This window comes from Schistocerca cancellata, chromosome 1 (assembly GCF_023864275.1).
Source record: "Schistocerca cancellata isolate TAMUIC-IGC-003103 chromosome 1, iqSchCanc2.1, whole genome shotgun sequence".
Lineage (NCBI taxonomy): Eukaryota > Metazoa > Arthropoda > Insecta > Orthoptera > Acrididae > Schistocerca > Schistocerca cancellata.
The window spans coordinates 829,455,530-829,478,714 of record NC_064626.1 but is presented as its reverse complement, the minus strand read 5'-3'; the positions used below and the strand labels follow the sequence as shown (position 1 = coordinate 829,478,714).

Below are 23,185 nucleotides of genomic sequence, written 5' to 3'. Positions count from 1 at the left end.
TTTTTTTTTTTTTTTTTTTTTTTTTTTTTTTTTGCCAGGCAGTGTATTTTCGCAGAGTGGGTGAGGCGCGCTTACCTGCCGTAGCGCGTGTCGGCGTCGGGCGGCTGGTCGCGGCGCTCGAGCGAGATGGCGTAGCCGAAGTCCTTGTCGTGGAAGGGCGCCGTGGACTCGGTGCGCGGCTCGTCCTCGTCGCTGGGCTCGTGGGCGGGCAGCGGGGCGCGCGCGCGCTCCCCCGGCGGGCCGCCCTCCTCCTCGTCGTCGCCCAGGTCGGGCAGGTTCTCCTCGTCGTCGGCGAACTTGATGTCCGTGAAGCGGTGCAGCCAGCGCTGCCCCACCGGGCCTTTCTTCCGCGCCGGCGGCACCTGTTGCACAAGCGACGACTCAGGGCTCAGCCGCGCACCGGAACCGCCGGCATTGTTCGCTGCAGCGCGTTCACACGCCGTGTGGCAAGCGCGCCTAATCTGGCAGACGTGGTCACTCGTATGTCACTCTGCTCGCGGGAAAAACGCGGGAGACTGCTCGTGGCGCTGTCAGAATGATTTGCGATTAATGCCGTTTCTATTACTTGACGCTTTTAAAAATATTACTTCATTATTTCATAACATATTATAGCTGATGTCATCATCAGATGCTTGATTACTTAATTAACGAATATATATATATATATATATCGTTTGACGATATATATATATATATATATATATCGTTTGACGCTTATTTCGTGAGATATTTGGCCCGGTCACGATCAATGGACCACCCTATATATATATATATATATATATATATATATATATATATATATATATATATATATAGGGTGGTCCATTGATCGTGACCGGGCCAAATATCTCACGAAATAAGCGTCAAACGAAAAAACTACAAAGAATGAAACTTCTCTAGCTTGAAGGGGGAAACCAGATGGCGCTATGGTTGGCCCGCTAGATGGCGCTGCCATAGGTCAAATGGATATGAACTGCGTTTTTTTTAAAAAAAGGAACCCCCATTTTTATTACATATTCGTGTAGTACGTAAAGAAATATGAATGTTTTTGTTGGACCACTTTTTTCGCTTTGTGATAGATGACGCTGTAATAGTCACATCTGGTTTCCCCCTTCAAATTAGACAAGTTTCATTCTTCGTAGATTTTTTTGTTGGACGCTTATTTCGTGAGATATTTGGCCCGGTCACTGCTAATGGACCACCCTGTATAACGCCCCCATCTGTGGGCTTTATACAGCTCACAATCCCTTCAAAAACAACGCGCAAGATTTTCCTATTCTCTTGCTCGCTATGCAAAGACGATTAGCCCTACAGAAAAGATGAACAGAACCTTTTTGTCGGAAATGTAAGATAGTTAATTTTTGTGCTGAGATACGTTTTCGCCAGAGGCTGCAGTTTTCGAGTTATTCAAGAAAAACGTGCAAAACTGACCTTCAAGCATATTTGTCAACTGGAAAACAGTGGCCTTCAGCAAAATATATCCCAGTACAAAATCTGACGACATTAAATTTTCTGCAAAAGATCCTGTTCATTTTTTTATGTAGGACTAATAATTTGCGCTTAGTGAGTGAGAGAATGTGAAAATTTCGTGCGTGGGTTTTGAAAGTATTGCGTGTTGCATAAAATCCATAAGTAGGAGCAGATGAGTCACCTTTTACGTATATCAGAGCTTCTTTTTAATTTTTGTTTGTTTGTTTGTCAAGGTCTGGTCTGTAGTGAAATTAAAACGACAGTGAAAATCCAATAAAGCTTTGCACAGATCTGTTGCGCAGTGCCTCAAGTATGACCGTGGATCGCGTCAGGTCGTATTTTTCTGTTCTGAGCGCACAGTGAGCACATAAAGATGAACAGAACAATATAGATAAGAGGTAAGGAATGTGTGGTCTACATGATAGAAAAAAAAGTGATTCGAAAAGAAAAGAGGAAAAAATCAATTGGAAAAGTCGTGAAACAGGTCTAATTTTAAGAACTGTGTAAACAGAAGTGAAACTCATAAGAGAAAATGTAAACTATTTAGCTTGGCAATTAAAGTGACGTAACATACAACGATAAAAGTCGATCAGAGCAGTTTGCTAACAACCTTTTCATGGGTTGCTTGGAGGAGGCTTTCCTGCAATCCGTGTCTTCAGCCACTCGTTTGGTTTAGATACATTGATGATGACTTTACCATGTGGACTCCTGGTGAGGCTGACCTGCTAAAAGTCCTAGAATATCTGAATACTTTCTCCCTATTAAATTTCACATGGTACTATTATGAGTCCCATGCCACTTTTCTTGATGTTGATCTTGTCCTCACCGAAGGCCACCTACTCTCTTCCATCCACATTAAGCATACCAACAAACAACAGTACCTACATTTTGACAGTTGCCATCCATGTCAAACATTCCCTCCCATACAACCTTGGCATCCAAGGCAAATGAATTTGTTGGATGCAGACCCTCCACAGCAATCAGAGAAAGATGCGAATGCCAACCGATGATCTTGTTCAGCGAGTGTATCAGGCGATTCGAGAAATTCGTCTACGAAGGGTAATTCAGAACCTGCGAAGAGGAATGTTGTCACCAGGCATTGTCCTACTTCGTGACAAAGCTTGGCCGCACACTGCAGCAGCAACAAAGACGCTTACGCAGAATTTTTGATGGAAAGTGTTTGAGCACTCATCGCACAGACTGAACTTGGCTGCCTCTGATTTTCATCTCTTTGCTCATACGAACAGGTGGCTGCGAGGACAGAGCTCGGCACAGACAACGAGCTGTACTCGACCAATGAGAATTGGGGGAAAGTATAGGTGGCCGCCTACTATGATGAGGGTGTTGGACAGTTGGTGCCACGCTACGGCAAATATCTAAGTCGGAGCAGTGACTGTGTAGAGAAGTATCTGGAAGGTGTAGCCAAATGTCACAAACAAAACGTTTTTGATTTGCATTGTGGTTTCCATATCGCGAACAATTCCACCTTCGAGGAGAAAAATAGCTTACGTATATACAGTGTATTTCAAAGCCTTCGTATCAAACGTCTAGGGGCGATAGGTCACATCACGAGTAAAAAATTTTCTTAGAGACAAAAATCTTCGCTGGTGCTTTCTGGCAACGCTGTTGTTGTTGTTGTCTTCAGTCCGGAGACTGGTCTGATGCAGCTCTCCATGCTACTCTATCCTGTGCAAGCTTCTTCATCTCCCAGTACTTACTGCAACCTACATCCTTCTGAATCTGCTTAGTGTATTCATCTCTTGGTCTCCCTCTACGATTTTTGCCCTCCACGCTGCCCTCCAATGCTAAATTTGTGATCCCTTGATGCCTCAGAACATGTCCTACCAACCGGTCCCTTCTTCTTGTCAAGATGTGCCACAAACTCCTCTTCTCCCCAATTCTATTCAACACCTCCTCATTAGTTATGTGATCTACCCATCTAATCTTCAGCAGTCTTCTGTAGCACCACATTTCGAAAGCTTCTATTCGCTTCTTGTCTAAAGTTTCCATGCTACACTCCATACAAATACTTTCAGAAACGACTTCCTGGCACTTAAATCTATACTCGATGTTAACAAATTTTTCTTCTTCAGAAACTCTTTCCTTGCCATTGCCAGTCTACATTTTATATCTTCTCCACTTCGACCACCATCAGTTATTTTGCTCCCCAAATAGCATAACACCTTTACTACTTTAAGTGTCTCATTTCCTAATCTAATTCCCTCAGCATCACCCGACTTAATTCGACTACATTGCATTATCCTCGTTTTGCTTTTGTTGATGTTCATCTTATATCCTCCTTTCAAGACACTGTCCATTCCGTTCAACTGCTCTTCCAAGTCCTTTGCTGTCTCTGACAGATTTACAATGTCATCGGCGAACGTCAACGTTTTTATTTCTTCTCCATGGACTTTAATACCTACTCCGAATTTTTCTTTTGTTTCCTTTACTGCTTGCTCAATATACAGATTGAATAACATCGGTGACAGGCTACAATCCTGTCTCACTCCCTGCCCAACCACTGCTTCCCTTTCATGCCCCTCGACTCTTATAACTATCATCTGGTTTCTGTACAAATTGTAAATAGCCTTTCGCTCCCTGTATTTTACCACTGCCACCTTTAGATTTTGAAAGAGAGTATTCCAGTCAACATTGTCAAAAGCTTTCTCTAAGTCTACAAATGCTAGAAACGTAGGTTTGCCTTTCCTTAATCTAGCTTCTAAGATAAGTCGTAGGGTCGGTATTGTCTCACGTGTTCCAATATTTCTACGGAATCCAAACTTATCTTCCCCAAGGTCGGCTTATACTAGTTTTTCCATTCGTCCGTAAAGAATTCGCGTTAGTGTTTTGCAGCCGTGACTTATTAAACTGATAGTTCGGTAATTTTCACATCTGTCAACACCTGCTTTCTTTGGGATTGGAATTATTATATTCTTCTTTAAGTCTGAGGGTATTTCGCCTGTCTCATACATCTTGCTCACCAGATGGTAGAGTTTTGTCAGGACTAGCTCTCCCAAGGCCGTCAGTAGTTCCAATGGAATGTTGTCTACTCCTGGGGCCTTGTTTCGACTTAGGTCTTTCAGTGCTCTGTCAAACTCTTCACGCAGTATCGTATCTCCCATTTCATCTTCATCTACATCCTCTTCCATTTCCATAATATTGTCCTCAAGTACATCGCCCTTGTATAGACCCTCTATATACTCCTTCCACCTTTCTGCTTTCCCTTCTTTGCTTAGAACTGGGTTTCCATCTGAGCTCTTGATATTCATACAAGTGGTTCTCTTTTCTCCAAAGGTCTCTTTAATTTTCCTGTAGGCAGTATCTATCTTACCCCTAGTGAGATAAGCCTCTACATCCTTACATTTATCCTCTAGCCATCCCTGCTTAGCCATTTTGCACTTCCTGTCGATCTCATTTTTGAGACGTTTATATTCCTTTTTGCCTGCTTCATTAACTGCGTTTTTATATTTTCTCCTTTCATCAATCAAATTCAATATTTCTTCTGTTACCTAAGGATTTCTACTATCCCTCGTCTTTTTACCTACTTGATCCTCTGCTGCCTTCACTACTTCATCCCTCAGAGCTACCCATTCTTCTTCTACTGTATTTCTTTCCCCCATTTCTCTCAATTGTTCTCTTATGCTGTCCCTGAAACTCTGTACAACCTCTGGTTTAGTCAGTTTATCCAGGTCCCATCTCCTTAAATTCCCACTTTTTTGCAGTTTCCTTAATATTGGGTATGCCTCAAAGACGGAGCAGAATGCAGGCACACTGCAGCAAGCGTATGCAGTTTTGTTTGCCATGATGCCAATCATGGGCTCTCAGTTCGCGCTTCGCTTCTAAAATACATTGCTTAATGTTTTCGTATTGAAAATCACTCTATCAGTTTACTGAGGTAAGTAATATGCAGATGCAGCTCATATGGTTAGCAGACTCATCTATTTCGATGAAATCTCGTCCTTGTAAAGCTGACGAATTCAATAAAAAAGAGCCACAGGCCTAACGTGCACTTACTGTTTGTAAAACAGATGTTTGTGTAAATTACCGCACAGTTTTGTGAGTTTTAAGGGCATAAAACCCGGAAAAAATAGTTTTATTTGTCTGGTGTTCTTACTACATAACTACTGTGCTTGTAAGGGTTAAGTTTAGATCGAATTGTAAACGTCATAACCTTTTGCATAAGTTTACAAGAGTTTTTTCTTTCATTATAAATTTATAATGTTAACGAAATAGTCATCTAAGCATATGGTGTAATAGCCCAGTCAATGATAACCAAAAAACGTAAAATATGGGAAATTATTCGTGTAGTTGCAATTTTTTGTACGTTGGTAGGAGGGAGTACTATGAAAAACGCTCTGTAAAAGTCCTGACCGATTCGGTGGTGAGTGGGGGGGAGGGGGGGGGGATGCCTTTGAGCGCCACTTCTGTACTACTCATTTTTTCTCTAGAACTGCCCTGTAATTGTATGCGCCAAAAGAACGATACAACATTGAAAACCTTGCACGTCCCGATTGCGCTGTAGCTCAGATGGTTTTTATAGGCCACTTTGAGGTTTCCTGACTTGATAAACCACAAGAGTCCTGTATCAAATTGATCGTCTCGACTTCCTCTATACCACTGTGGTACGTTGGAAACAGTTATCGTTTAGACACACAGAGACATCGTGCATCGTGCATATATACACTCCTGGAAATGGAAAAAAGAACACATTGACACCGGTGTGTCAGACCCACCATACTTGCTCCGGACACAGCGAGAGGGTGTACAAGCAATGATCACACGCACGGCACAGCGGACACACCAGGAACCGCGGTGTTGGCCGTCGAATGGCGCTAGCTGCGCAGCATTTGTGCACCGCCGCCGTCAGTGTCAGCCAGTTTGCCGTGGCATACGGAGCTCCATCGCAGTCTTTAACACTGGTAGCATGCCGCGACAGCGTGGACGTGAACCGTATGTGCGGTTGACGGACTTTGAGCAAGGGTGTATAGTGGGCATGCGGGAGGACGGGTGGACGTACCGCCGAATTGCTCAACACGTGGGGCGTGAGGTCTCCACAGTACATCGATGTTGTCGCCAGTGGTCGGCGGAAGGTGCACGTGCCCGTCGACCTGGGACCGGACCGCAGCGACGCACGGATGCACGCCAAGACCGTAGGATCCTACGCAGTGCCGTAGGGGACCGCACCGCCACTTCCCAGCAAATTAGGGACACTGTTGCTCCTGGGGTATCGGCGAGGACCATTCGCAACCGTCTCCATGAAGCTGGGCTACGGTCCCGCACACCGTTAGGCCGTCTTCCGCTCACGCCCCAACATCGTGCAGCCCGCCTCCAGTGGTGTCGCGACAGGCGTGAATGGAGGGACGAATGGAGACGTGTCGTCTTCAGCGATGAGAGTCGCTTCTGCCTTGGTGCCAATGATAGTCGTATGCGTGTTTGGCGCCGTGCAGGTGAGCGCCACAATCAGGACTGCATACGACCGAGGCACACAGGGCCAACACCCGGCATCATGGTGTGGGGAGCGATCTCCTACACCGGCCGTACACCACTGGTGATCGTCGAGGGGACACTGAATAGTGCACGGTACATCCAAAACGTCATCGAACACATCGTTCTACCATTCCAAGACCGGCAAGGGAACTTGCAGTTCCAACAGGATAATGCACGTCCGCATGTATCCCGTGCCACCCAACGTGCTCTAGAAGGTGTAAGTCAACTACCCTGGCCAGCAAGATCTCCGGATCTATCCCCCATTGAGCATGTTTGGGACTGGATGAAGCGTCGTCTCACGCGGTCTGCACGTCCAGCACGAACGCTGGTCCATCAGGCGCCAGGTGGAAATGGCATGGCAAGCCGTTCCACAGGACTACATCCAGCATCTCTACGATCGTCTCCATGGGAGAATAGCAGCCTGCATTGCTGCGAAAGGTGGATATACACTGTACTAGTGCCGACATTGTGCATGCTCTGTTGCCTGTGTCTATGTGCCTGTGGTTCTGTCAGTGTGATCATGTGATGTATGTGACCCCTGGAATGTGTCAATAAAGTTTCCCCTTCCTGGGACAATGAATTCACGGTGTTCTTATTTCAATTTCCAGGAATATATATATATATATATATATATATATATATATATATATATATATACTGCCCAACAGAATTCAAGGATCACTTTTTCGAAACCGCGCAATTACTTCCCTTTGCAACGTATAAATTTAAAACCTGGCTCAAAGGTGCCAACAAGCCTCCTCTGTAGTGATGCAAAAGCGTGGGGCCGTTCGACTTCACCCTCGGGGTCGGCGAAGCCTCAAACAACGAGAAGTCGACACATCTGAAAAAAGGCTAGAGCTCAGAAGTTCATGTGAGATGCAATGTTGGTTAATGAAGTCGCATTGTACCAAATTTCACATCAATTCTGCCCATCGCCACAGTGGACGCGTCACAAGTGGGGAAGGTTGTTGCACTCCGTCTTACCCATATTTCGCCCTTTGTTTTGACGTCTCCGCGATAGTGGTTAGAACCGCAACGCCCAGCATTGAAATCACACGGTTTTCTTATATGTGGTGGAGAAAAAACCTTTCAGATACACCACCGCTCATACTCCACACTAAAAGGCCTTTATGGATAGCATTAAGGGATTCAATGAAACCACCTCTTGCCTTGAGACGTTGATTCTCACACATTTTGCCATCTATAACGACAGTTCACAGTTAGATGAGCGGCAGAACGACGTTATTTACAATCTTCGACAATGCTGCTCTCCTTCTCTAAAGACATCGTAGGTCAGAAACACCACTGAAAGTGATAGCATCCTTTTGGAGTGCAGTGCGCCTGCAGTTTTTGCTCTAATGTACAGTGTAGAATCACAAGCGACTGTTTCGCGCCCTCATAAGGCGTGATCATGGACGGGTGCTACATTGACAAAAGCGTGAATGAAACGGCGAAGGACCCCTCTAAGACTCCCCCCCCCCTTCGGTAATACCCTCAGGACACACATATTTCTTGAGCCCGTGACGAGAGTACGAGAGTCCTAGGTGCCTGGTAGTAGACAACTACTTGGCACCTCTCTGCTCCGGCAGGCCTACTTGCAGGCGGCCACGTGGATTCCTCGAGGCCTTAGAATAAGTCCAATCAGTTGACACCTTCTTCAGTTAGTTGCGTGATAAAACTCTTTCTTCCCCAGTTCGGTTCAGTAACTCCTCATTAGTTATTCGACTACCCATCCAATCTTTAACGTTCTACTGCAGCTCCGCATTTCAAAAGCTTCTCTACTCTTCGTATCTGAACTGATTATTGTCCCCGTCTCCGTTCTGTACAGAAAATATTTCCTAACATTTGAATTTACTTATATATTCGATGTTAACAAATTTCTATTTTTCAGAAAAGCTTTGCTTGCGATTGAAAATGAACACACTTCATACGCCGCGGTCGCAGTGCAGCCACTTTTTTTGCTCGAAGATGACGGGTTTTAACAGTCTTATGCTGCCATCATCTAATATAAAGGGAAAACAATGATAATAAACAGGGGGTGGGGGGAGTGGGGTGGAGAGGGGCTACAGTTCATATGACGGATATATAAATATACAATAGTCCACGTAACTTCTGGAACTTGATATAAAATTGCCACATTACGTTACATGAAATCAAACATAAAAGGAAATCCCCACTTATACATGCCTTGATAAAAATCCAGTTGGTAAAATACACGAAAATGATGAAAAAGCACGCTGATAATATCCTCGTATCGTCCATGCAAGCTAGTGGCGTTCATCATTCTCAAAGCTTGACGCGCAGCACCACGCTGCCGGCGGAGTGTTGACATAGAGGTGGCAGACCCGCTACGAAGTTATCTATTTCGCAGCTGGATGGCGTGTGTAGTACACGCTAAATGATCACATGCGGTGATCACAAGAAATGGACAGCGGCGCACAAGAAAGGAAACTGGATTTGTATAAATGTCCGATATACCAACTAGGAATGCCACCTGGCCACACATGTGAAATTACCATGGGCCTACGCCCATATAAAATTTGTAGTAATTACATACTGCGTGCTTACTGGCAGTGCGAAGACAACAGTAGCAACCGTAAGCTCATCCACATGAGTGCTGAAAGAAATCCATTAAACTTCGGTTACACGATATACAGCGTGTTACTAAAAGGTACGGCCAAACTTTCAGGAAACATTCCTCACACACAAATAAGGAAAAGATGTTACGTGGACATGTGTGCGGAAACGCTTAATTTCCATGTTAGAGCTCATTTTAGTTTCGTCAGTATGTACTGTACTTCCTCGATTCACCGCCATGATTTCATACGAGATACTCTATCTGTGCTGCTAGAACATGTGCCTTTACAAGTACGACACAACATGTGGTTCATGCACGATGGAGCTCCTGCACATTTCAGTCGAAGTGTTCGTACGCTTCTCAACAACAGATTCGGTGACCGATGGATTGGTAGAGGCGGACCAATTCCATGGCCTCCACGCTCTCCTGACCTCAACCCTCTTGACTTTCATTTATGGGGGCATTTGAAAGCTCTTGTCTACGCAACCCCGGTACCAAATGTAGAGACTCTTCGTGCTCGTATTGTGGACGGCTGTGATACAATACGCCATTCTCCAGGGCTGCATCAGCGCATCAGGTATTCCATGCGACGGAGGGTGGATGCATGTATCCTCGCTAACGGAGGACATTTTGAACATTTCCTGTAACAAAGTGTTTCAAGTCACTCTGGTACGTTCTGTTGCTGTGTGTTTCCATTCCATGATTAATGTGATTTGAAGACAAGTAATAAAATGAGCTCTAACATGGAAAGTAAGCGTCTCCGGACACATGTCCACATAACATATTTTCTTTCTCTGTGTGTTAGGAATGTTTCCTGAAAGTTTGGCCGTACCTTTTTGTAACACCCTGTATTAATCAAATCTAAAGGCCGTAGATTCAACTAAATACCTAGGAATTAATGTTACGAACAACTTAAATTGGAAAGAACACACAAAAATGTTGTGGGGAATGCGAACCAAAGATTGTGTTTTATTGGCAGCGACTTAGGGAATGCAGCAGATCTGCTAAAGAGACTGCCTACACTACGCTTGTCTGTCCTCTTTCGAAGAACTACTGCGTGGTGTGGGATCGTTACCAGATAGGGTGAGAGGAGTACATCGAGAAAGTTCAAAGAAGAGCAACAATTGTAAACTGTCGAAGCTGCGTTGGTAAAGTACCGGAACTTCAAGCGCTGATAGAAAGCACCGAAGCTGAAATCGTTATAGGTACAGAAAGCTGCTGAAGCCAGAGATAAATTCTGCCGAAATTTTTACAAAGGCACAAACGGTGTTTAGAAAGGATAGATTGCATGCAACCGGTGGTGGAGTGTTCGTCGCTGTTAGTAGTAGTTTATCCTGTAGTGAAGTAGAAGTGGATAGTTCCTGTGAATTATTATGGGTGGAGGTTACACTCAACAACCGAGCTAGGTTAATAATTGGCTCCTTTTACCGACCCCCCGACTCAGCAGCATTAGTGGCAGAACAACTGAGAGAAAATTTGGAATACATTTCACATAAATTTTCTCAGCATGTTATGGCCTTAGGTGGAGATTTCAATTTACCAGATATAGACTGGGACACTCAGATGTTTAGGACGGGTGGTAGGGACAGAGCATCGAGTGACATTATACTGAGTGCACTATCCGAAAATTACCTCGAGCAATTAAACAGAGAACCGACTCGTGGAGATAACATCTTGGACCTACTGATAACAAACAGACCCGAACTTTTCGACTCTGTAAGTGCAGAACAGGGAATCAGTGATCATAAGGCCGTTGCAGCATCCCTGAATATGGAAGTTAATAGGAATATAAAAAAAGGGAGGAAGGTTTATCTGTTTAGCAAGAGTAATAGAAGGCAGATTTCAGACTACCTAACAGATCGAAACGAAAATTTCTGTACCGACACTGACAATGTTGAGTGTTTATGGAAAAAGTTCAAGGCAATCGTAAAATGCGTTTTAGACAGGCACGTGCCGAGTAAAACTGTGAGGGACGGGAAAAACCCACCGTGGTACAACAACAAAGTTAGGAAACTACTGCGAAAGCAAAGAGAGCTTCACTCCAAGTTTAAACGCAGCCAAAACCTCTCAGACAAACAGAAGCTAAACGATGTCAAAGTTAGCGTAAGGAGGGCTATGCGTGAAGCGTTCAGTGAATTCGAAAGTAAAATACTAGGTACCGACTTGACAGAAAATCCTAGGAAGTTCTGGTCTTACGTTAAATCAGTAAGTGGCTCGAAACATCATGTCCAGACACTCCGGGATGATGATGGCATTGAAACAGAGGATGACAAGCGTAAAGCTGAAATACTAAACACCTTTTTCCAAAGCTGTTTCACAGAGGAAGACCGCACTGCAGTTCCTTCTCTAAATCCTCGCACCAACGAAAAAATGGCTGACATCGAAATAAGTGTCCAAGGAATAGAAAAGCAACTGGAATCACTCAACAGAGGAAAGTCCACTGGACCTGACGGGATACCAATTCGATTCTACACAGAGTACGCGAAAGAACTTGCCCCCCTTCTAACAGCCGTGTACCGCAAGTCTCTAGAGGAACAGAAGGTTCCAAATGATTGGAAAAGAGCACAGGTAGTCCCAGTCTTCAAGAAGGGTCGTCGAGCAGATGCGCAAAACTATAGACCTATATCTCTGACGTCGATCTGTTGTAGAATTTTAGAACATGTCTTTTGCTCGAGTATCATGTCGTTTTTGGAAACTCAGAATCTACTATGTAGGAATCAACATGGATTCCGGAAACAGCGATCGTGTGAAACCCAACTCGCTTTATTTGTTCATGAGACCCAGAAAATATTAGATACAGGCTCCCAGGTAGATGCTATTTTTCTTGACTTCCGGAAGGCGTTCGATACAGTTCCGCACTGTCGCCTGATAAACAATGTAAGAGCCTACGGAATATCAGACCAGCTGTGTGGCTGTATTGAAGAGTTTTTAGCAAACAGAACACAGCATGTTGTTATCAACGGAGAGACGTCTACAGACATTAAAGTAACCTCTGGCGTGCCACAGGGGAGTGTTATGGGACCATTGCTTTTCACAATATATATAAATGACCTAGTAGATAGTGTCGGAAGTTCCATGCGGCTTTTCGCGGATGATGCTGTAGTATACAGAGAAGTTGCAGCATTAGAAAATTGTAGCGAAATGCAGGAAGATCTGCAGCGGATAGGCACTTGGTGCAGGGAGTGGCAACTGACCCTTAATATAGACAAATGTAATGTATTGCGAATACATAGAAAGAAGGATCCTTTATTGTATGATTATATGATAGCGGAACAAACACTGGTAGCAGTTACTTCTGTAAAATATCTGGGAGTATGCGTGCGGAACGATTTGAAGTGGAATGATCATATAAAATTAATTGTTGGTAAGGCGGGTACCAGGTTGAGATTCATTGGGAGAGTCCTTAGAAAATGTAGTCCATCAACAAAGGAGGTGGCTTACAAAACACTCGTTCGACCTATACTTGAGTATTGCTCATCAGTGTGGGATCCGTACCAGATCGGGTTGACGGAGGAGATAGAGAAGATCCAAAGAAGAGCGGCGCGTTTCGTCACAGGGTTATTTGGTAACCGTGATAGCGTTACGGAGATGTTTAGCAAACTCAAGTGGCAGACTCTGCAAGAGAGGTGCTCTGCATCGCGGTGTAGCTTGCTGTCCAGGTTTCGAGAGGGTGCGTTTCTGGATGAGGTATCGAATATATTGCTTCCCCCTACTTATACCTCCCGAGGAGATCACGAATGTAAAATTAGAGAAATTAGAGCGCGCACAGAGGCTTTCAGACAGTCGTTCTTCCCGCGAACCATACGCGACTGGAACAGGAAAGGGAGATAATGACAGTGGCACGTAAAGTGCCCTCCGCCACACACCGTTGGGTGGCTTGCGGAGTATAGATGTAGATGTAGATGTAGATGAACAATTTTGTGTTATCGAGAAATAGGGGAGAGTGTCACGGACGTGGTGCAGGATACCATTAAAACAAAGGCGTTTCTCTTTGCGGCAGGATCTTCTCACGAAATTTCAATCACCAGCTTTCTCCTTCAAATGCGAAAATACTTTGCTTACGCCGACCTATATAGGAAGAAACGACCATCTTCATACAATAAGAGAAATCAGAGCTCACATGGAAAGATATAGGTGTTCGTTTTTTCCGTGCGCTGTTCGAGAGTGGAATAATTAAGAACTGTTGTGAAAATGGTTCGATAAACTCTCTGCCAGGTACTTAAGTATGATTTGCAGAGTAGCCAAGTGGATGTAGATGTAGATGAACCGCTTTGGTGCGAGCGCGAATGCTAAACCGGCCAGACCTGGAGGGGTCCCGCGAAGTATCCCCATGAAGAGAAAGGGGTAGGGGGAGATGCGCGCCAGTACTTGTTATTGTTAGCTTGCATTTTATACCCTCTCTACTTTGGCGATCATCACTTACTTTGCTGCCCGAACAGCTAAACTCATCTACCACTTTTAGTGTCTCATTTCCTAATCTAATTCCGTCAGCAGACATTTGCAAAATGATGACGAGGTAATTTTCGACGTGGAACGTTTCCTGTACAACCAAACTGAAGACTCCCACATCCAAGATCGTACATAGGCAAAACGTGTCTTTCAATAAATAGAGAAGCACTAAACCCATCACCAAGTTTCATGAACTCAACTTGACGTTTTCCAAGTGTTGATTCAAACTTCATAACTACTTTCAGTACTGTACACCTGATGATACAGTTCCACGCTTTGACATGTGAGCATTAGTACAAAAAGCCGTGTGTCGTTTTGTTGACATACGTAGGCTACATTTCATGTTATTTTATCAGAAATATAGATATTTGTGTAAATAAATCCATGTAGTGTGGAGACGAAATATGATAAGCATCTTTTATGAGGTACGACATCTTCTGGAGATGATCGTGATATATATATATATATATATATATATATATATATATATATATATATATATATATATATATATATATACACGGAGTGTTCAAAACACCTAGGGACGCGAGTGTTGTGTCGCCACCTCCCCCCACCCCCCCGCCCAAAAAAAAAACAATTCAGATCTGCGCCCTCATCGGCAAGGTGGCTTTCACCTTCTTTTCCGACGTCCGAGGTCCGATAATCATCGAATTATTCGAGCACGAAAAAAACCATTAATTTTAACGTGTGCTGTGAGACATACCGTAGCCCTCGCAAGTCCATAAAGAGCAAACAGCTCGGGCAGCTCAGAGGGACTGATTTTGCTTCACGTTAAGCGCGTCCACACAACTCCAAGGTCACGCAGAGTGTAATAACCAAGTTCAAATGAGAGCAAATTGAGTATCCACCCTAGAGCCTGTACACGTCGCCCTGCGACTTCCATGTTTTTCGTCAGCTAAATAAACCTCTAAAAGGGAAGTGCTTCAAATCAGACGACGAATTGAAGGACGTAGTGGAGAACTTGTTTCTGTCACAACCAGAGGAATTATGGGAACAGGGAATCCTTCGAATCGTGAAACAGTGGAGTAGTTGTGCTCAGGCCTCTGGTGACTTCTTTTGAATATAGAGTTCAATTATACCCACAATGTTATTTCGTACCTTTTCTTTTGAACACCCTTATATGTTCGTTAACTCCGCCATAGCCAGTCCCAAGCCCGGATGAGAAAGGAGGAGGGGGAGGAGTAACAACTCGTTAAAAAAACCTTTGTTCACCTGGCCCGGGTGATAGTATCTCGTGAGGGCCCCTTGCCAGGGATACGGTGAAGACCTCAACGGCAGCGAAGGCGGAGAAGATGGGCTTCGGTACGGCGGAGCTGGCGGAAGAGGCACCTTTTCTCTTTGGGTACAAAAAGAGTAAAAGTAGCGACTGAACCCCAGAGGGGCGGCTACAGACAGCGTCTGACTCATGGTGAGCGGCTGACTTTAGGCTGGGCATCCTACTGCCTATGTGGAAAGTAACGGGAAAGTACCACATTACATTCCCAAGCAGTACATGGTATGTCTCTCCATGTGAAAGATTCCGGAGTTAAAACTTCCCCTCATTCGGATCTCCGGGAGGGGAACACATTGAGAGTAGACATATTTGAAAGGAAGAAAGGGACAGTGAAGGGAGGAAAGATACGGATTGGAACATGGAATGTGAGGACACTTCTGCGAGCAGGAAAGCTAGAGAATGCAAAACGGGAGACGAAAAGGAACAGATTAGATGCCCTCGGTTTGTTTGAAATGAGATGGGGAGAGAATGGGGAGATAGAAAGTGGAGGTTATAAACTCTTTTACTCAGGGGAAACCAAGAGTGGTGAAAACGGAGTAGGAATATTGATAGGGCAAAAGTTGAAAAATACGGTAATGAAGGTACAATATATTGATGGAAGACTGTTGATGATACGACTGAAGGGTAGTTCAAAAGATTTGGTATTAATACTGGTATATATGCCAACCAGCCAGCACAGAGATGAGGAAGTGGAAGAATAGTATGAGAAAATACAAGAACTCATCGAGAAAGAAAATAGAAATGCCTGCATTATCATTATGGGGGGCTGGAATGCAGTGGTGGGTGAAGGAAGAGATGAAGATACAGTAGGAAAATTTGGATTAGGAATAAGAAATGAGAGAGGTGAACGACTAATTAGTTTCTGTAAAGAAAATTCATTAGCAGTGGGTAACACATTATTTGAACACCACAAAAGGAGACGTTACACAGGATATCAAAATTGAATAGGGAAAGATATCATCTGGACTGCACCCTGATACAAAAAGGGTTTAGGAACTGTTTGAAGAATGCTAACGCTTATCCAGTAGCGGATATAAATTCACACCACAACCTAGTGATGAGAGAAATACAAGTGAAGTTGAAAAAAGTCTGGAGAGGTAAAGCAAAGGAAACACTAAACACAGAAAGACTCAAAGAGGTAGGAAAGGCATCAGATTTGGAGAACAGATTTATGGAAAAATGCCAAAGAGGTAGTGTTGATGAAAGTGTTAATGACAAGTGGATAAAAATGAGGGAAGGACTCATGGACTCTGCCAAAAAAGTACTAGGAATTAGAGTATCCCAAAGCACCGGGAAAAAATGGACAACAGAAAACATGTTGAAAAAGATGGAAGAGCGCAGAAAGTGGAAAAGTTTAGAAACTGAAGAAGGCAAAAAGAGGTACAGGAAACTCAATAATGAATTAAGAAGAGAAACTGAGGAAGCAAGAGAAAAATGGATGAAACAGAAATGCGACGAAATAGCGAAAATGGAGAGAGAGGGAAGGTATGAAATGATGTATAGACTGGCTAGTGAGATAGTTTTTGAACGTAAAAGAAAGAGGAATAACATGGAAATAGAAAGAGCGGATGGTACTCTAGCAGAAGAACCACAGGAGATTTTGAACAGACGGCAAGAATATATTGAATGTCTGTATAAGGGGGATGAAATGCAAAGCGAAATTAAGGTTGAAGAGGAGCAATATGTGCCGGAAGATGGAAAGGGATTTACCATCTTGCAAGCAGAAGTAGAAAAGGCGCTGAAGGAGATGAAGAATAGGAAGGCATGTGGAATAGATGATTTGCCAGCAGAACTGTTGAAGAGTCTGGGAAACAAGACAAGAAAAGAAATAGTCTACCTCTGTAACGAGATATATAACAAAGGGGAATGGCCTGAGGGTGCAACAATTATGATACCAATAGAGAAAAAGAGAAATACTAAAAAATGTGAAGAGCACCGGACCATCAGTCTAATTTCTTATGCAACTAAAGTCTTGCTGAGAGTGTTGAATAGAAGGTTATATGGCAAGCTGGATAGAGGAATTGCAGAGGAGCAGTTCGGATTTAGAAGAGGAAAAGGAACAAGAGATGCTATTGGCCTGCTAAGAACTATAGGGGAAAGATATATGGAAAAGGGTAGAGAAATCTTTGCTGTTTTTATAGATTTAGAAAAGGCTTTTGACAGAGTCCAGTGGAACAAGCTGATGGATATCTTGAAGAGGAAAGGAGTAGATTTGAAAGAGAGACGACTGATACAGAATCTATATTTACACCAGAAAGTAAGGATAAGGATTGGAAATGAAATGTCAGAAGGAAGCAGCATTGGACGAGGTGTTAGACAAGGTTCTCGCCTTTCCCCACTGTTGTTTAACGTATACCTTGAAGAGATTATTGCGAAAAGTTTAGATGGGAAAAGAGGAATAGGTATTGGTGGAAAGAGAATAAAATGTATAAGATTTTCTGATGACATGGTATTAGTGGCAGAAAGTGAGCGGACAGTGAATAACATGCTCAATGATCTGAATGAAGCTTGTGTGGAATATGGGATGCAAATAAACACAGCAAAAACAAAGAGTATGGTCATCAGTACAACACGCAGACTGTCCAATATTAAAATAGAAGAATCTACCATTAGCCAAGTAAGTGATTTTAAATATCTCGGATGCACAATAACTGATGGCTTGAGATGTCACCAAGAGGTGACAACTCGAATTGCCATAGCGAAGGAGGCATTCAACAGAAAGAGGAGATTCTTATTTGGCAAATTAGATAAAGGACTAAGGCAAAGGCTTGGCAAATGTTTTGTCTGGAGTGTGGCGCTATATGGGGCAGAAACATGGACACTGAGACGAGAGGATGAAAAAAGGTTAGAAGCATTTGAGATATGGATGTGGAGGAGAATGGAGAGAATAAGCTGGATGGAAAGAGTGAGAAATGAAAGAGTATTGGAAAGGGTTGGTGAGAGAAAATGTCTGCTGAAGGTTGTAAAAGAAAGGAAAAAGAACTTGTTGGGACATTCATTGAGAAGGGAATGCTTACTAGTAGATGCTTTGGAAGGATTGGTTTGTGGGAGAAGACTAAGAGGAAGAAGGAGATACAAGGTAATAGACGACATAAAGGGAAGAGGAAACAATGCAGACCTGAAGAGGATGACAGAAGACCGGACAGCCTGGAGAACTACCATGTTAAAACCTGCCTTTAGGCAGAACACTGATGATGGTGATGATGATATGTTCGTTAAAATATTTTTAGTACCACATACGATAACATTTGCGTGAAAAACCTCATTAGGTCGTTGCGTCATTAGTAACTCTTAACAGTATATGCAATAGTGGTACTTTGGTTAAATACGTACAATACGGTTAGATAAGAGCAGAACAACTAGTGACTTCGGCTGTGCTGATCAAGCTCCACGCTAAAGTAACTGATTAGATCTACAACCACACGGAGTTCCAATAAAACGTGTCCCTGGGTATTTACTAAAGTTACAAGTGATCAAGTGATACGCAGTGTGACTGTGGTGGGGTTACCGTAAGTTGCGATGAATACGTCGCGCAGTCCTGAATAGGAAAACCGCGCTCGTAACCGTACTCGACTGATAATTTGAAAAAAAACCGTCTCGTTAGATGCGTGACACTTGGACCTACTGAGATGGGCTATTCGGAGATTGTAAGCTCGTTATTTTCTAAAACAAATCCGTCGAGAAATCTCGTTCTATTTTTTTCACCCTAAATCATGAAGTGCCTGTAAAAGCAGCCGAGAGTTGGTAGTTTTCTATTGTATTACATGCTGTCTAATTTCACTCATATTGATTACATAACACAGAGCCACTCAATTTGCACCGAATACTCTACATAATAAGCAGTGACATGGAATGACTGTCCATCGGTTTCACTCAACTGCAGGAAGGCAGTGTTTTCAGTTTTAAACAGAAAAGAAAATCAACAGAAGACAATTGAATAACGCCTTTACGTAAGTAAAAGAGTTCATACGCGGCGAGAGTGGGATGTGTGTATTTTCTCATTTGAGGGCAAGAGTGACGTATCTCAGCGTACTTATGTTCCGCAAAATCGTTTTTTGGATTATTGAGTCACTGGAAATTGGTTTTATGTCCCCGTACTAAGTAATATGCTGCCCAGTGAGCACATCAATCAAATACAAAACAAAAACACTTATTTTCTAAAAAAACGTTCTCAGTAAACACAATTACTGCAGTGCTACCTTTACGAAGCATGGACTGTTCCTTGTTTAGCATATGAACCACCAGCTAACACATCAGGAAGACAAATTTACTGCATACTGTCGGTCTACAAAGGCAGAAAAGCAAAGAGTGCACAATAAATGTGCATGGACGAAAAGAACAGCAAAATTCAGATTAAAGACCGCAACGAGAAGACAGAGTCTTTCTAGAGCTATGAAGTAGCGCAGACTGTGAACTCGTCACCTTCAGTCCAAGGAAACTAGGTCGACAGCAAACATCTGTTAATAGCCGACGGGGAAAGGCTGTTGTGCTGCCAGGAGGTTAATCTTATCCCTTTTTGCTCTAGGCGATTCGTATTCTGCCGCTGACGCGTCTATTGAACATAGTGTACGAAAAGAAGTTTGGCCACGTTTCAACAAAAATACTGCATTCGAGTACGTTACGTCTTCTGTCGACATTTAGATAGACAGGAAGCATAGCTTCAAGTGTGAGCTGGTTAATAAAACTGTGGACGTACACTCCAGTGGCCGGATGCGTAACAGAGTCCTAGAGTAAAGGATACTTACGTTGGCTCACTGTTTGTAGGTGGAGCATTGTACAGTATTGCGCAATCACACACCCAGAATAATTTGACGGAAAGCAAGAAAATTTTTTCTTAAGCTTCGTTAAAGCTTAAGAAGTAAGTAGAAATATATAAACAGAGAATCTCTTGACCTTATAACTTTGATGACTGGATAATTTAAAAAAGAATTACTGACAGAAGTGTTAAGGAGCGAAATGAGTAGCACAGGAGGAAACTTATGCCACTGCTGAATAGGTCGTCAGGACAACTGGTCACTCGCTCTTCAAAAATACTGATTTACTGACGCGTTTCGGGCAAAACCCATTATCAGAACATCTGTTCTGGTGACGCGCTATGCGCGAAACGAGTTAATAAATAACAATTTTTGAACACCATTCGACCAGCTATTCCAACGACCTATTCAGAAGTGTCATAAGTCTCATAAAGATATAACCGTTGACACGTCTCATTCATGATTACAGTAAATGAAAAAATTTTAATCGTCTCTTGACTTTAAGAATATCTGACGTGAAAGACATGTTACGTGACAGTCGGCTTTTCAAATGGATTTCGCAAGACTGACTCTATTGTTATCTGGTTAGCGGTCTGAAAGGGTATGTTCAGTGCGCCGCACTGCTTCGTTCGGCACGAGGAGCCACGCCTCCTATCGATCCGAATAACTGAACTGTATGCAACCAGAACAGCGAGAAGATGGCTTTACTACGTTATGCGTGTAGACTGCAGTACACAGTGAATCGATTTTCAAAGGTAAATTGCATAAACATATGGAAAGAGGATTATATTGTCTATCAGCAGTGGTGACACTCTGTCAGAATTAACAGAGTCATCACATTTCTTTCGTATCCCGAGCACTCACCCAGAGTCGTAGCAGACTGTCTCTCTCTCTGTATTTCAGTATGAAAATCCTCAACTTTTAATGCAAGTGTGTCTGCTTACTGTGTCATGGATACGATCAAAAAAGCGATCGAGTGATTCCCAACAGATGTGTAAATGCTGATGCACTGTCGTGCTTGAAAGTGTCCGAACGACCGGAATTGCCTTCCGCTTGATTTGTATGCAACCCACATAACATAACTGTCTTGCAGGCACTCCAAAGTATTTCGGAACATTCGTCTGACCAAATGGTTACTGCAAGAGACCAGTAGAGAACACTGTTCTGTACAAGTCTAGTTGCAAATTTATGCCACTATAAGCTGCAGCTTGAAATGATAAGATGAAAGTTTTGTGTCGAACTACGATTCGAACCCAGACTTGCTGTTTTCGTGGGGAGCTTGAGGAATTTGGAATCTTGGGCGCTTCAGTCTGGAACCGCGCGACTGCTGCGGTCGCAGGTTCGAATCCTGCCTCGGGCAGGGATATGTGTGATGTCGTTAGGTTAGTTAGCTTTCAGTAGTTCTAAGTTCTAGGGGAATGATGACCTTAGATATTAAGTCCCACAGTGCTCAGAACCATCTGAACCATTTTTGCATCTTGGGGAAACAATGGAATTACATCGTCCTGAAGGCGTCAAATCCAGCGAAAGGGAATATTTGAGTTCGAATCGCAGTCCAGCACTGATCTTGCTTCCTGGGTAGCACACAGCGCTTCAAGTAGACACAGACAATATCGAAGTCAAAAAATGGTTCAAATGGCTCTGAGCACTATGGGACTTAACATCTAAGGTCATCAGTCCCCTAGAACTACTTAAACCTAACTAACCTAAGGACATCACAAACATCCATGCCCGAGGCAGGATTCAAACCTGCAACCGTAGCGCTCGCACGGTTCCAGACTGAAGCGCCTAGAATCGCTCGGCCACACCGGCCGGCATATCGAGGTCAAATGTGCGTAATATGTTGCTATTGTGTGACATTTTGGGCAGCCTCGTTTCAAATATACGTTTTATCTGTTAAGGTAGACTTTCGTCATAATGGTCGACTTCGGTTATTGGGATAATTTTAGAAAAGAGTGGTTCGCCTGTAAAGGAGACGGCATATAGGACGCTGGTGCGACCTGTTCTTGAGTACTGCTCGAATGTTTTGGATCCGTACCAGGTCGGATTGAAGGAAGACATCGAAGCAAGTCAGAGGCGGGCTGCTAGTTTGTTACTGGTAGTTTCGAACAACACATATTTGTTACGGAGATGCTTCAGGAACTCAAATAGAAATCCCTGGAGGTAAGGCGACGTTCTTTTCGAGAAACACTATTGAGAAAATTTAGACAACCGGTATTTGAAGCTGACTGCCGAACGATTCTGTTGCTGCCAACATACATTGCACGCAAGGACCACGAAGATAAGATACGAGATTTTAGGTCTCATAAGGAGGCATACAGTCGTTTTTTCCTGGCTCTATTTGTGAGTGGAACAGGAAAGGAAATGACTAGTAGTGCTAGAGGATACCCTTCGCCAGGCACCGCATGGTGGCTTGTGGGGTATCTGTGTAAATGTAAATGTAGATCATCGTAAGTTGTAAATCATTCGTAGTAGAACGGTGCGTGTATGATAGCATTTCCTGATGACTTATTGAAATGGTTGTTCGGAGAGGATAAATAAGGTAAACGCTTCAGGACGAAAGTTTAGAAGAATAAGTGTGGTGGGGAATTCTTTCCAGCTCCTGGCTAGGTGGTTTAGTGAAATCAGCAGAGTGTAGACGGGTGTTCTCGTGCAGCAGCAACACTTGATACAGACTCTTTAGTAGTTTTTCTTATATGATGACCGCCAGGCGTCTCAGTCGTTGGCAACAGATAGCGACTCTGATGGACGCATTCGTGGAATAAAGTTCGTAACACACAAAACACTTGTCTAGTGCCACCAGATGGATAATATTGCATTTTGTAGGCTCACGTTGGCCTTTGCTCCAGATATTTTTTGTTAAGGCCAACCATTGTATTCTTTTTATGAAGTTGACACATGGTGGTTCAAATTCCCGTTTCGTCATCCTGATTTAATTTTCCCGTTATTTCCTTAAACAGATTAAATCAAATGCTGGAATCTTTCCTTTGAAAGTAAACAGTTATTTTCCTTCCCAATCCTAGATTCTGCTTTCGTCTCTAATGACTTCGTTGCAGACGGAGGTTTGATCCCATTCATACTTTCTTCGCTTTATTTCCAAACATTGACCACTGAATGCAACACTCTCGCGACGGTTAAATGGTCGCACATCAT

At 43.4% G+C, this 23,185-nt stretch overlaps 1 protein-coding gene across 5 annotated transcripts in view; it reads right to left on the bottom strand.

The window, feature by feature from the left end:
• Positions 1 to 23,185, bottom strand: part of LOC126188626 (titin-like) — a 471,513-nt gene that overhangs the window by 103,024 nt on the left and 345,304 nt on the right. For all 5 annotated transcript variants that reach the window (XM_049930244.1, XM_049930252.1, XM_049930236.1 and 2 more), the window contains one exon: positions 76 to 362. In XM_049930244.1, coding sequence (XP_049786201.1) covers positions 76 to 362 — 287 coding nt within the window. The remainder of the gene's footprint in view (positions 1 to 75; positions 363 to 23,185) is intronic.